The 15,853-nt window shown below is 38.5% G+C and overlaps 1 protein-coding gene and 1 long non-coding RNA gene across 2 annotated transcripts in view; one reads left to right on the top strand and one right to left on the bottom strand.

Moving 5' to 3' along the window:
* LOC140679816 (uncharacterized) overlaps window positions 1-15,853 on the top strand; it is a 73,954-nt gene that overhangs the window by 36,569 nt on the left and 21,532 nt on the right. The window lies entirely within an intron of this gene.
* Window positions 328-10,226, bottom strand: LOC133621642 (dynein axonemal light chain 4). The gene is made up of 4 exons (XM_061983860.1): window positions 10,080-10,226; window positions 7,413-7,492; window positions 5,888-5,971; window positions 328-1,178 (listed from the first exon to the last, which is right to left on the bottom strand). The coding sequence occupies exons 2-4, from the start codon at window positions 7,482-7,484 to the stop codon at window positions 1,014-1,016; spliced, it is 321 nt and encodes a 106-aa protein (XP_061839844.1). The 5' UTR covers window positions 7,485-7,492; window positions 10,080-10,226; the 3' UTR covers window positions 328-1,013.

Raw genomic sequence — 15,853 nt, 5'->3', positions numbered from 1 at the left:
TGATTGATGGGTTGAGAACTGAAGGTGGACTTAAGCTGACAGTACAGTTATTGGCTACTAATTATTGACACAGTTTCTAACCACTTCCCTGTCAGGTGCATTGAATCATTTTGTGTGGCATTTCCTCCTTTTGTTTGTTCTGTGGTAACAGTTTTCGTAGGACTTTGCTAATTATTTCTTGGTGGCAAGGACACGCACTCGTTAAAACGTTCTAAATGTAGACACAGAACAAGTACGTGCTTGATGCAATCACTGACAGGAATGTTTATGTAACTGCTTTTCCAAATACACCTTCATACAGAAAGTAAACACAATGATGCAACAATGCTGTTTTCAGAGTTTATTATTCATCATTGTGTAATTATATCAGTTATCTCTCTCTTATATACTGTAGTTGCTTTGCACTGGCAAGTGTCCTCCATTGCACGCACACACACACACACACACGCGCGCGCGCACACAAGTTATAACAAACAACTTTTTACAGCAAGAAAGAAAGGTAGCATAGGTCGTTTGTAAGAAGATGACACTTGTTAAAAGTCGCATCAAACTATGTACACGTTTAAAAAATATCAAAAAGTTGTATTGAAAGACAGGTGTAAGAAAAGAGACAACATGGATATTTTACTGTCGCACAAAAAGTGGTGGAAAAAAACCCAGTAGTGTGCCTGTGTGTGTGTGTGTCCAGCACACACACACACTCACAAACAGAGCCCAAACATGCACACCAAGACCCTCCCTGCAGAGGAAAGAGGAGAAAGGGGTTTGGAGACCCTGGCCAGCTGTAAAAGTTGACACCATGGAAACAGCTAAAAGGAAAGAAGTGGCAGATAAGGCAGGAAGCTACTGAGATGTCACAGGTCTTCGCCGCTAGTCCAACAGGGTGAGATGCTTTGTCCTCCACATTAGCAGCATGTCACCCGCTATAGCCAGAGTCCAATCAAAGGCTGGTGTTCTTTCTCCCATTTGGCGCCCAGAGAGGTGTTAGTGTGTGTGTGTGTGTGTGTGTTGTGCTACGAGCACTTCCACACACACACGGCCAGACTCCCACCGAAGAACATGTAAAGCAGGTTCTTTACCTCGTGCGTCACCTCAAAACCGAAGCCTTCGCCGATCACCACGTGCCACGAGCTGCCGAATTTCTTGTCCATGGACTCCTTGATCATCTTGGCAGCGCTCTAGAGGCCACCGAGCGAGACGTCACACGTGCAAGAAAAGAAAAATAACCTAATTCGGATCATATTGCACACCCGTCGTTTCCTATACATTCATTTATTTGTGTTGGTCCACCATGACTAATTTTGACCGGAATGAAAAGACTTGGATTTATTCTTATTTCGATTTTTCGGTACAGAGCCTTTAGTTCCAAAAGACCATGTGGTACACATTCGAAGAGATCTAAATGCAGGACACCTACAAAAGCCCGGTGGAGTGTGCATTACCACTGCAGTGAAAAGTGAGGCGTGGAAGAGTGCAGAACAACTCCACAAGCATGCAGCCCAGCCTTTGACTAGTGATAGTGCTAAGAAGACAGAACCTGGAGACACCCTTCATTCATTTGGTAACATTCCGTGAAAAACGGCATCCCGAGGGTTTCCAAGGTGAAGCCTAGGGGCCATTTGCGGACCACGGCTGGTTTTATGAGCCCGTGGCACATAGTAGAAATTTTTATTTTCTAACAGTAAAAATTTAAAAAATATCCTGAACTGATGATACTAATCACAAATATTAACACTAGGATTTGTCTTTAAATGTGGGATGTGCCGATTGATCGGCCACCGATTAGCGTTGGCCGATTATCGTGAAGAAGTACCGGTATGTTAATCAGAATTGCCAATTAATTCCTTTTAATGACAATCACCGATCTCCTCTGGCCGAGACTGTATTTTTAGTCCCCTGGCTTAAAACATGCAGCTAATGTGTCTTCATACAAAGTGTGGAGCCGCTCTCACAAGCAAATAATAATCACCTCCATTATGTCAAAGAGCATTTTTTTAATATCTGAGTATTACTGGTGGACAAGGCCAAACTTGTTACACACAGAGAGCAAGCCAGGAGCAGGCATGCTACTAGCCAAGCTAACTGCTAAGCTAGCTTTAAACAACACAAAGAAATAAGTGCTTAGTAAACTTTAAGAAGTGTAGATGCAACTATGTTACAGCAGAAAGTAAGCAGATATTAAGAGGAAAATAAGTATATTAACAAGAGTATAATAGTATAGAGAGAATAATTTAATAACTGTTGGTGTAAGAATTTTCACACTCAGAAGGAGGAGGGCGGATTGATCCATAAATTGGTGGTGTTGATACCAATGGCAGTATCAGTGTATGATCAATATTACAGTGATCAGGTTGATATTTTTATTTTATCAAAGTATTTTTACAAACTCACAAAATAATTCCCTGTACAGAGGAGTACCATAAAAGCATAAAGGTTTACAAAGAGTAGTAGATAGTACATTTTGCTTTTGTTTAGTTATTGTGTACTATTGACTGTTTTGATCAGGCAATTGTATGTAATAAAAGAGAACAAGGAACTAGTTTAAATACTGTGTTGATATTGTTAAACTGGTAATAGTGCTTACCATAATTTAAAAAAATGGACAGTTAATACATGTGATCGGTATCAGTCGATCACTCATAGATGATAATATCGGAATCGGCAGCATATAACCCTGATTGGAACTTCCCCATTTAAATATGTGTAACTGCTTCTTATATGTATTTTAATAACAGTAGAAGTAGGCCTGTGCGATAAATTGATGTTATCAATAAATTTGAGTTTTTTGTTGCAAACGATCTAAAAAATAAAACATAAAACATCTATGTTTTTCTCCTCCCCGAGGACCTTCTGTAGCTTCCGCCCTCCTTATTTCCTTAACGGAGTCACACTTAACAAAACATAGCTAATGCTATCGCAAACGAGAGCGAGATGTTTGTTTCAAAGAAAAGAAAAGTGTTGTCTGTAGTTTGAATTTGCGGCAACAGATGTGAAACAAATGACTGTACGCTTCAAAATGTATTTTAAAAAGGCAGCAGGACAACAAACTTATTCCTGCATCTGAAACCGAAGCCTCCAGTCAAGTGCGGGAAATACAACTCTTTACGAGGCGAACAAGACCGCAACAATAAACTTACGCTGAAAAGCAGCTTTCTGTAGTGGAATCATTTACACAAGATACCATGTATGATAAGAAAGTAGGACAGTGGAGAACGATCACTAAAGCAGTCGCTCTGCCCACCGACCAGATGTGGTGCACATACAATTAAAAGCCTGCCTCTACTTACTAAAAGTATAGTTCTCTCAATGTTTTACTTGATTATTTATATGCATACAATGCACAATATTACATTTTTATTTACATAAGTATTTTGTTTATGACAGAAGTTTTGGTAACCTGACTCTCGCCAGATGCTTGTAGTTCACTGAGCTCCCCACAAGGATCTGGGATCAAGGGCAATATAAACACCCTCAAGATAGCAAAAAATAATGAACCAATCAGGGTGGGATTTCATAGATGTGACATAGCGCCAAAGCGACTGTTTGATTCAAACAACAATGGCGGCACGCAGCGAGGAGTCATGTGCTGACATTGATTCTGCTATTGCAACTGTTTTGTCAAATCTATCGAATATTACATCTTTAAAGGGGAACATTATCACAATTTCAGAAGGGTTAAAACCATTAAAAATCAGTTCCCAGTGGCTTATTTTATTTTTCAAAGTTTTTTTCAAAATTTTACCCATCACGCAATATCCCTAAAAAAAGCTTCAAAGTGCCTGATTTTAACCATCGTTATATACACCCGTCCATTTTCCTGTGACGTCACATAGTGATGCCGATACAAACAAACATGGCGGCTAGAACAGCAAGGTATAGCGACATTAGCTCGGATTCAGACTCGGATTTCAGCGGCTTAAGCGATTCAACAGATTACGCATGTATTGAAACGGATGATTGTAGTGTGGAGGCAGGTAGCGAAAACGAAATTGCAGAAGAAACTGAAGCTATTGAGCCATATCGGTTTGAACCGTATGCAAGCGAAACCGACGAAAACGACACGACAGCCAGCGACACGGGAGAAAGCGAGGACGAATTCGGCGATCGCCTTCAAACCAACGATTGGTATGTGTTTGTTTGGCATTAAAGGAAACTAACAACTATGAACTAGGTTTATAGCATATGAAATACATTTGGCAACAACATGCACTTTGAGAGTGCAGACAGCCCAGTTTTCATCAACTAATATATTCTGTAGACATACCCTCATCCGCTCTCTTTTCCTGGGGGTCTGGCGGCAGATTTCTTTGACTTTATCGTTGGAAATGCATCTGCTTTGAGTGTCGCAGGATATCCACACATTCTTGCCATCTCTGTCGTAGCATAGCTTTCGTCGGTAAAGTGTGCAAAACAAACGTCTAATTTCTTGCCACTTTCGCATCTTTGGGCCACTGGTGCAACTTGAATCCGTCCCTGTTCGTGTTGTTACACCCTCCGACAACACACCGACGAGGCATGATGTCTCCAAGGTACGGAAAACAGTCGAAAAAACGGAAAATAACAGAGCTGATTTGACTCGGTGTTTGTAATGTGTTTGAGAAAATGGCGAATTGCTTTCCGATGTGACGTCACGTTGTGACGTCATCGCTCCGAGAGCGAATAATAGAAAGGCGTTTAATTCGCCAAAATTCACTCATTTAGAGTTCGGAAATCGGTTAAAAAAATATATGGTCTTTTTTCTGCAACATCAAGGTATATATTGACGCTTACATAGGTCTGGTGATAATGTTCCCCTTTAAAAGATGAACAGAGAACTTTTCGCTCTGTCGTTATCCAATATGTAGGCTGTTCTGTTTTGGATTTCCCAGCTTCGCTCTCATCAGCGTCACGGGTTGATTTCAATGTGAGTGGTTGAAGTAGCATGTCATTCAAGATAACGGACTAGTGGTTATCCAATCACATACAATGATTTTTTTTTTACAAGGTCCCGCCTTCTGAAATACATCTCTTATTGAGAAGTCCCAGATCCGTGTGTGGAGCTCAGCGAACTACAAGGATCTGGCGAGAGTCAGATTAAAGTTTTAGGTTTGCACTTTAATAATATTAATGTTGGAGATTATCATTTATTTGCATGCAATGTGCAATGCTACATTTTTTGTTAACTGAAGTCATTTGTTCAAGACAGAAGTGTCTCCTGGAGGAAGCTCCACATGTAGTTCTTTGAAAATGATTCTTTAAAAAGTAAAATTGATATCTGGTCTAAAATAAAACATTATACCGGTACACATTTGGAATTTCGCTAAGAGTAAAATGCAGTGTATGCAGTGTCATTTCAAACGAGTTCCCGCAATTCCCCCCCTCTGTGTTCTTTTTTTTCTTCTTTCTATCCCCTCCTGCTCCGGTTTGGCTGCACCAAAAATTAGAAATACATCTATTTAATAAAGTCAAATACAAAAAGGGAAACGAGAAATATCCCACACTTCTCTTTTATAAAACAATTCCGTACAGCAGATATGGGCATCTACATCAACAATATGATTTGCCTGATTGGCTTGACAGGACATGTTAATAAAAATAAATAAATACCAGAAAAAATTCAGAAATAAATCATAGAACTAAAAAAAATCTGAGATTTTATTTTCAGGCCATATCTCCCTGGCCTAAGTGGAACTTCTATAAATATATGAAATAATTACACACATTTACACACTGGAGTGAACTTTCTTGTATACCATGAAAACAGACTAAACCGTGTATTTATTTTGTTACGTGGGACGAATGCCAGAATGTAGCTATAAACTAATTTCCATCTGTAGTCCCTAGTAGGTTGATGGTTTGTACAGACAACATAAAAATCACATTTAAAAACAATTGACAAGGCACATACCTCATTGTTTGTGGCAAACTTTTCGCAGGCTGTCACACACAGCTCCATCGTCTCCACCCTCATCTCCTCAGGCATGTCTGTGTGCTATGGACATATCAATATGTTCTTATAGCAACTTCAGACCTTTATAACACAATGTTTCTAGACCAAAAATCACTTCATATTCTCCACTGCTCGCTAGTGTTACCATATCTGAGTTATTGTGCAGAAATATGGGGAAACAACTACAAATGTGCGCTTCATTCACTAACTGTATACAGTATATCTGTATGTGGAATTAAATTATGGAATGGATTAAGCAAAGCAATCAAACAATGTACTAATATGATCCACTTCAAGAAACTCTTCAAACTTAAAGTGTTTACAAAGTACAAAGAAGAAGAACCATGATAAACATTCGGAATTATTTCATCCATCCATTAATTTTCAAAATAATCTTACTCATCTCACCATATGAAATGTAACTTACTTCACCGAGTATTATTTATTTATTTTTATTGTGATTACTTATGGAGTATATTGTGAATAAATTGGGAACAGGAAGTGAACAAAAGTTTTAGCAACTGTTATGCAAAAGAAAAGGGGTAGGATTAAATGAGCTCTGCTTCTTCCTACTCCTTTTCGAACATGTTGAAAAGAGAAACTGGAAATTGTGATGTATCATGTTGTATGCTTGCATGTTCGAAATTAACTCAAACTGTGTTACAAAAAAGATCAATTAGAATGATACATAATGTTGGACATAAAGAACATACAAACCCTTTATTTATTAAATCACAATTATTGAAATCCAACGATTTGGTGCATTTGCAAACAGCTAAAATTATGTACGAAGCAAACTATAACCTGCTACCCAATAATGTACAATTCTTATCAACAAAAGAGGAGAAATATAATCTTAGAGGAAAATCTAATTTAAAACATTTGTATGCTCGTACAACACTTAAAACCTTTAGTATATCAGTATGTGAAATTAAATTATCAACCAAAGAACTCAAACAAAGCACCAATATGATTCAGTTTAAGAGACTACAAGTGTTCGCAAAGTACACAGAACAAGAATTATGATGAACATCTTGAACCCTTTTTTTCTTGTTATTGAGACAGATTATTTATGTATTTAATATTTGTATGCTTAATAAATAAATGATATACCATAGTATTTATTTGTTCACCGTTCTGTTACAGAGAACAAGGAAATTGAATAAAATTGCTATGGTATGAAAAGGGGTAGGATTAAATAAGCTCTGCTTCTTCCTACTCCTTTCGAACGTGCTGTAATGAAACAACTGGAATTGTGTGATGCATTACATTGCATCGTATGCATGTTCATAATATTCGAAATGAACTGAACTGAACAGTATATGCTGAATCCATGGATAATACTAAGTTGCAGTATTTCCCATGTGCATTATTACACAAGTTGCACACCTTTTTTATATGTACGTCAGTGAGATCAAGCTGCATCACTGGCAGTGGTGTAGAGACACATGTCCAAGTACTGTGAATAGTATGTCTTACTTACCCTGATGAGAGGGAAGCTGTGGAGTCTTTTGTAGTCGGCTTCTTCTTTCTTTCCCTCACCTGTTCCTGCCATTCCGTCCCCTGCAAATGCATGTAATTAACCTCCATAATGTACACTTGTTAAGAAGCAGGGGGAGCTACCAAGTACACTTAGCAACACTGTGCAACAACACATTATGTACACTTGTTAAAAAGCAGGGGGAGCTACCAAGTGCACTTAGCAACAACACATTATGTACACTTGTTGAAAAGCAGGGGGAGCTACCAAGTGCACTTAGCAACACTGTGCAACAACACATTATGTACACTTGTTAAAAAGCAGGGGGAGCTACCAAGTGCACTTAGCAACACTGAGCAACAACACATTCTGTACACTTGTTAAAAAGCAGGGGGAGCTACCAAGTGCACTTAGCAACACTGAGCAACAACACATTATGTACACTTGTTAAAAAGCAGGGGGAGCTACCAAGTGCACTTAGCAACACTGTGCAACAACACATTATGTACACTTGTTAAAAAGCAGGGGGAGCTACCAAGTGCACTTAGCAACAACACATTATGTACACTTGTTGAAAAGCAGGGGGAGCTACCAAGTGCACTTAGCAACACTGTGCAACAACACATTATGTACACTTGTTAAAAAGCAGGGGGAGCTACCAAGTGCACTTAGCAACAACACATTATGTACACTTGTTAAAAAGCAGGGGGAGCTACCAAGTGCACTTAGCAACACTGAGCAACAACACATTAGGTACACTTGTTAAAAAGCAGGGGGAGCTACCAAGTGCACTTACCAACACTGAGCAACAACACATTCTGTACACTTGTTAAAAAGCAGGGGGAGCTACCAAGTGCACTTAGCAACACTGAGCAACAACACATTATGTACACTTGTTAAAAAGCAGGGGGAGCTACCAAGTGCACTTAGCAACACTGAGCAACAACACATTATGTACACTTGTTAAAAAGCAGGGGGAGCTACCAAGTGCACTTAGCAACACTGAGCAACAACACATTAGGTACACTTGTTAAAAAGCAGGGGGAGCTACCAAGTGCACTTACCAACACTGAGCAACAACACATTCTGTAAACTTGTTAAAAAGCAGAGGGAGCTACCAAGTGCACTTAGCAACACTGAGCAACAACACATTATGTACACTTGTTAAAAAGCAGGGGGAGCTACCAAGTGCACTTAGCAACACTGTGCAACAACACATTATGTACACTTGTTAAAAAGCAGGGGGAGCTATGAAGTGCACTTAGCAACAACACATTATGTACACTTGTTAAAAAGCAGGGGGAGCTACCAAGTGCACTTACCAACACTGAGCAACAACACATTCTGTACACTTGTTAAAAAGCAGGGGGGGCTACCAAGTGCACTTAGCAACACTGTGCAACAACACATTATGTACACTTGTTAAAAAGCAGGGGGAGCTACCAAGTGCACTTAGCAACAACACATTATGTACACTTGTTAAAAAGCAGGGGGAGCTACCAAGTGCACTTAGCAACACTGAGCAACAACACATTATGTACACTTGTTAAAAAGCAGGGGGATCTACCAAGTGCACTTAGCAACAACACATTATATACACTTGTTAAAAAGCAGGGGGAGCTACCAAGTGTGCACTTAGCAACACTGAGCAACAACACATTATGTACACTTGTTAAAAAGCAGGGGGAGCTACCAAGTGCACTTAGCAACAGTGAGCAACAACACATTATGTACACTTGTTAAAAAGCAGGGGGAGCTACCAAGTGCACTTAGCAACACTGAGCAACAACACATTATGTACACTTGTTAAAAAGCAGGGGGAGCTACCAAGTGCACTTAGCAACACTGAGCAACAACACATTATGTACACTTGTTAAAAAGCAGAGGGAGCTACCAAGTGCACTTAGCAACAACACATTATGTACACTTGTTAAAAAGCAGGGGGAGCTACCAAGTGCACTTAGCAACACTGAGCAACAACACATTATGTACACTTGTTAAAAAGCAGATGAGCTACCAAGTGCACTTAGCAACAACACATTATGTACACTTGTTAAAAAGCAGGGGGAGCTACCAAGTGCACTTAGCAACACTGTGCAACAACACATTATGTACACTTGTTAAAAAGCAGGGGGAACTACATAGTGCACTTAGCAACAACACATTATGTACACTTGTTAAAAAGCAGGGGGAGCTACCAAGTGCACTTAGCAACACTGTGCAACAACACATTATGTACACTTGTTAAAAAGCAGGGGGAACTACCTAGTGCACTTAGCAACAACACATTATGTACACTTGTTAAAAAGCAGGGGGAGCTGCAAGTGCACTTAGCAACACTGAGCAACAACACACCTGAGCGAGTAAACTACCTAGCTAGCCATATCAAGACATGTATACAGTACTATGTAGAAAGAAAATGCATTATTTCTACACAACTAGCAAGTTTATATGTTTAAAATATATAACATGTGTTATTATGATAAACAACCAGTTTGTAAACAAGAGGAGTTAACTGGCTAAACAGCATTTACAAGCTACCCAGCTAGCTTAGCTTGTAGCTCCATTGCGAACAGCTGACGCTTTCTCTCGCTTTGGCAGACGCTCAGTGGCGGCTCTCGGCTTGATAAGTTCGGGTAAAAACTGCCAGGTAACACCGGCGTGACTTACTTAAGAGCCGTTTGGACTCAAGTCCCGACTGTTTTCAGTCCCAGGGTCGGTTGTTAGGGTGACATTTTAAACAGAGCGACACATAGTGGAGGAAGTCCCGCCCACTGTGGAAACACCATGCTGCTATTGGCTCTTGTCTTGTCAATCAGCAACTCAGTGTATTCTTCGAAACAATGTGTTGTATTATTATTCAAATCAGCAACTCAGCGTTTACTTTAAAACAATTTGTTGTATTATTATAAAATATATATTTTGTCAATGTGACTGATCCGTATATTTTCATCATATAGTGTATATATTTTTGTTCATCATCATTGTGTTTGTGTTAGTTGCAACAGTGTATTATACTAGTAGAAGTATTTTATATTTTGTATAGTCTTTAATGTGCTTTTTAGAATTATAGTTGATGAATATTTTAGATAATGTAATTTATATTTTTGTTATATTATTTTTGAAAATTGTCATTTTATATGTGTTAACATTATTATCAATATTGTTTTCTAGTTTGTCATTTTGCATTAGAGTGTATATATGTTTAGAAGTATTATCATTTTTTGTTTGGTAAAAAAAAAGTCTCTAACATACGAATAATTTAGATCTATTTTAGTATTAATATTGTCATATGAGGAAAACGTGTACATTATTGTTACAAGAAATTAGGTTGCATGTAAAAAAAACAGGAAATAAAGGGAAACATAGTGCAATACAAGAAAACAATTATATAAAATTATGCTGATTTTTTCAATATTTAAGTTGGAATATTATGAAATTTGTGTTACAACATTAGGTTGCTTGTAAAAAAAAATCCCTACAATTGACCAATAAATGGTAACACCGGATAAAGTTTTTCAACTTGTTTAAGTTGGGGTCCACGTTTATCAATTCACGGTAAAGGCTATTCATGGATGGCTACCAAAAGCGCCTTATTGCAGTGAAACTTGCCAAGGAACATGTAACCAAATATTAACATTGCTGTATGTATACAGCAGATTTGGTCACATTTTCAGTAGACCCATAATAAATTCATAAAAGAACCAAACTTCATGAATGTTTTTTGTGACCAACAAGTATGTGCTCCAATCACTCTATCACAAAAAAATAAGAGTTGTAGAAAGTATTGGAAACTCAAGACAGCCATGACATTATGTTCTTTACAAGTGTATGTAAACTTTTTTTCACGACTGTACATATATTGTCCTATTTAATAGTCTATAGTGACTTGCCTATGTGCAATAATACAATGCAATTTATTTCATTCATGTTTTTAAAAAATGTACACCAGAATAAACAACCATACCTGCATTTAATTTAACTCATCATAACACTTTATCTCTTTTGCTAAATGTGACCAATATTTGCAGGAATATACTTTTATTTATGCTGTTTTTTGTAATTCTATAATTTGTTGTAATTTATTTACGGTATTTTTAGTAGATTTTTTTTAAATTAATGCATTATTTTGTTCATCTTTACACATTGTTTAATAATAATACTTCTATTTATTTTCACATTACTATGATTTTCATGTGTTGAAATGCCGTTGCTACCACTATCCGACTGAAACATCCCCGTTACCGAATGTGACCAACCTTGTGCAGGAAACATCTGGATGGAATCCCCAGGTGGATCTATTCTGACCCAGAATTCCAGTGGAAGCTCTAAAATTCATCAATCTTGCTAGTGCAGCCTCTCGGTCTCACACTCCCGCTCTGTATTCACTTTAATCTGAACAAGTCCTCCCTTCTGTGAGTGGATTAGAGTGGATTATCAATCCATGGACAGGCAGGCAAACAGATCCCATAATGATGATATTCTTCATCTCACGTCTGGGCTCTCTCACGTCTGGGCTCTACGTCTGAAACTTTTGTGATGCAACCGAAAGGTCAACTATAGTATACATGCACAGTGTGTGTTATAATCAGTAGGATAATTGCACAGCATTAGCACACTATGCCATGATGGAGTTCATCGAGGTCAATCCAAATGACCCAGTTTGTTTGCAACATAAATCAAAGAGCAAGGCTGACAACCAATAGTTTATGGTAGATATTAGGGGTGTAGCGGTTGTTGTAGATGTCGAGGTATTACTGTTTCAAAGTCTTCACAATAATGCTGTGACGCGTGACGGTATCAAACAAAAACTCGGTGTGTAGTTTTTTTCTGGCGCTTAAGCGTTGGCCATGTCTTAAAATTGACTACATCTCCCAGAATCCTCTGCGCAGCACAGGGCTGACAAGGTGGGGGATGTTGAACGCCGTAAGCAGGAGGTGAAGTTTGTTCGTTGTGGATGAGAGGAATTGTTTATTTGGACATTTCCTGGAAAAAAAATCATCAAAATCAATCCATAACTGTTGGATTTATGTTGCACACGAACACAAAAACCCTGGCGCAAACAACCTCTTTGGCCGAGGTAAGAAAGTGGAAGCAGCAGACCACTCGATGATGTAAACATAGGGACACACGGAAGTGATCACGGCGCCGCTATTAATAGTTTGTCTGCGTAGCGCTTTTAATAATAATACCACTAATACTTGGTTAATATTCAAATCACAAAATGTAAAGAAGTATTGTTGATGCTTTTTTGAATGGTTATTTATCAGATTTTATGGGCGGAATAGAGGAGCTCCCATTGGCTCCACTGTAAAAGTCTGCTTGCAGCCTAGCCAATAGGAGGTCCACAGTTCCTCCCATAAAATCCGCTAACCATTCAAAAAGTGCCAACAATACCTTATTTACATTTCGTGACTTTAATATTAACCAAGTATTAGTGATATTGTTATTGTCAGCGCTAATGCAGACAAACTATTTATAACGGCGAAGTGATCACTTCCGTGTGCCGCTATGTTTACATCATCGAGTGGTCTGCTGCTTCCTCGCTGCTTGTAAGTTTATTGTAGATCATAAATCATGCCTCTCACATGAAAAGTAGATGGCTGAGTATGTAATCCGACAAGTTGGTACACTTTGACAGCCATTTAGGACCTGAAAATGACGAGAACGACACGAAAAGTTAGTTCCCCCCTCAACCCCACCCCGTTTCTTCACGAGGATGATGAGACATTCTTCATCTAAATGGGAATATATGAACATCCTAGCAGTCGGCATCCTACTGACAGCAGACCTTGTATAGTAAGTGATGTTTTATGTTTGTTGGCTCTCATAAAGTCTGCAGTGAGCAGAAATCAGTGATGAAGAAGAAAATCAAACATGATGCGTTTTTTAAATTAATGCGCCGCGTATGCTTAAAATGATCAGAATACATAAATATGAATTGTTATTATAAATGTTTCTGTAACTACATTACATATATACTTACATATTGTATTTAATACCCTAATGGAGGTGTTTGGATATTTTTAGGGGCTCTATAGGCAGAATTAAACGGCTCCAAAGCGGACGTTTGATCGAATTTATTTGATATTTAGAAAGGATTTTTTTTTTAAATCCATCCATCGGCATGTCTTTCATGATTGTGAACGATTCCAAAAAAAAGTTTAGTTCCCCATTAAGTCTCATTTTTGGCAGTAACATGTTTATGTAATTAAGGTGTTGCTGTATCAGATGCCAATAGTAGTCATTTGTTCAAGTTTTTTAGTGTTCTTCAAGGTTTGATTTTAGGTCCTGATTTTTTATCATTTGGGGTATTAGTGGCTTGCGAGTTTAGTCCCAAAAACTTTCAGTTCAAAAGCAGATTCTTAAAACCACCATTTTTGTTGTTGTTGCAGAAGGTCCTTAATAACAGCAGATTGCTCCTTGACAAAGTAGACCTCGATCAAAGTTCGGTAACACTTTAGTATGGGTAACATATTCACCATTAATTAGTTGCTTATTAACATGCAAATTAGTAACATATTGGCTCTTAATTAGTCATTATTAAGTACTTATTAACAGTGTTGGGACTAACGCGTTACAAACTAATAACTAGTAATCTAACGCGTTATTTTTTATATTCAGTAACTCAGTTACCGTTACTACATGATGCGTTACTGCGTTATTTTACGTTATTTTTTATGTAGTATCGGCTAGAAACAGAAGATCTGAGTGTGTTTTATTGAAGCGCTGCGGTGTCGTTCTTCTGTGTCACAAGGAAAAGAAGAGGCGTGCTTTGTGTGGGTGGGGGTGTGGGGGGTGTGGGGGGGCTCCCAGACCGTAGTTGAGGGTCGCAGGGGAAACGTTCCTCCAGGGCCTATGTACTTTGAGGCTAACAACCCTCACTTTACCCGGAAGTGGGTCTTTACAGCTGAGGGTGAATGACGAGGTCGGCGGTTTGTTGCAACTTTGTGACTTTATTGGACGCAGCCATCCACCAAGCTAGAGCACCTGCACGCACTCACTGTGACGTTCCCTCACCTCTCTCGCCCACTCACTCACTGACGTCACTCACCTCACATGCTGTCATATCTTAAAGGGCCACACACACACACACACACACACACACACACACACACACATACGCTACTTTCATAACACCTAAGAAGACATCATGGCGAAGCCAGAAGTCGAGTTTCTTAACATGGAGACATTCTCAATACTTTTCTTTTGTCGAGCACAAAGAAAATAACATTTTAGTTAAATGTAAGTTGTGTCTTGGATCAAAGATCCTATCTACTTAAAGTTAAAGTTAAAGTGCCATTATGTTGCAGCTATTTAAAATAGTTTTGTCAATTTATTCTGGCCTGAAATAAATTGGCCCTTTCAAACATATCTTTGTCTCTGTGTGTTGTATGTAGACCACATTGCTTTCTGAGTTCAGTGAGGAAAATGCATGTCAAGTTGATCAACAGATTGTATTTTTCTCCAGTGCAATAACAGTACTGAAATGAAGGCTAAAAAGGCATTAATGGGAGCCTTAAAAAAAAAAGAAGAAGTAACTAAATAGTTACTTTTCACAGTAACCCATTACTTTTTGGTGTAAGTAATTGAGTTAGTAACTGAGTTACTTTTGAAATAAAGTAACTAGTTACTGGTTTTCAGTAACTAACCCAACACTGCTTATTAATGCCTTATTCTGCATGGCCTTATTATACAAGCAGTAAGCCATTAACTAAGAGTCTTCCCTCCATGACCTCAGAATTATTGCTTATTAGTAACCCTATCCCTATAATCCTAACCCTTATATGTTCCCCTAGTGTCCAAATAACTCTAAATTAAGTATTTGTTACTTTAATAAGCAACTAATTAATGGTGAATATGTACCCCATACTAAAGTGTTACCCAAAGTTCTACTGTAAAGGACACTGATCATCCAGAATATACAAAATAGGACTAAATAAAGAAGGGAGAAGTCCGGTGTCCCGGTCCTTTGCTTTTTTGAAATGTGGCCCCAAAACTATTTACTGTTGCTGAACATCCCTGCTCTTGGGAACTGTTCGAACATTGCTCCAAAGTCCCTTTTGAGAGAGGACGACTTTGAATGCTTGCAGACTTGTGTGGGTTGAGGTGACACAAGAAAGTGTATGATACAATATTCAGTGTGTTTGTTTGTGAACAGCAGCACTAAGATGGAAAGGTCAAACAGAAGCTTTGGTAACGTCAGGCTGCATTGAGGAGAGCCAATTAGCGAGCATCTATTATTCATGAGTGGCGGATGTATACCCCCATGTGACAAACAGGGGAGGGCAAACAATGTTGTCTTCTTATATTTCCTTCCATTGTGTGTAATGTTGCTTTATCTGCCACAACGCCACGTGCAAATAAATGCACGTGGCGTTGTATCAATTACAACCCATTCTTAATTTCTGTTTGCCCTTGCAGCTTTTATCCAAGAGAGAGAA

The sequence above is a fragment of the Nerophis lumbriciformis genome, linkage group LG25 (assembly GCF_033978685.3).
Source record: "Nerophis lumbriciformis linkage group LG25, RoL_Nlum_v2.1, whole genome shotgun sequence".
Taxonomy (NCBI): Eukaryota; Metazoa; Chordata; class Actinopteri; order Syngnathiformes; family Syngnathidae; genus Nerophis; species Nerophis lumbriciformis.
Note: the sequence above shows the minus strand (reverse complement) of the source record. Positions and strands in the feature narration are given on the sequence as shown.

Coding starts and splice junctions, on each gene's coding strand:
- LOC133621642 (XM_061983860.1), bottom strand. CDS start 7,484: ATGGCAGGAACAGGTGAGGGAAAGAAAGAAGAAGCCGACTACAAAAGA. Junction 5,972..7,412: donor ACAGCTTCCCTCTCATCAGG/GTAAGTAAGACA, acceptor ATATGTCCATAG/CACACAGACATGCCTGAGGA. Junction 1,179..5,887: donor AGTTTGCCACAAACAATGAG/GTATGTGCCTTG, acceptor GGTGGCCTCTAG/AGCGCTGCCAAGATGATCAA.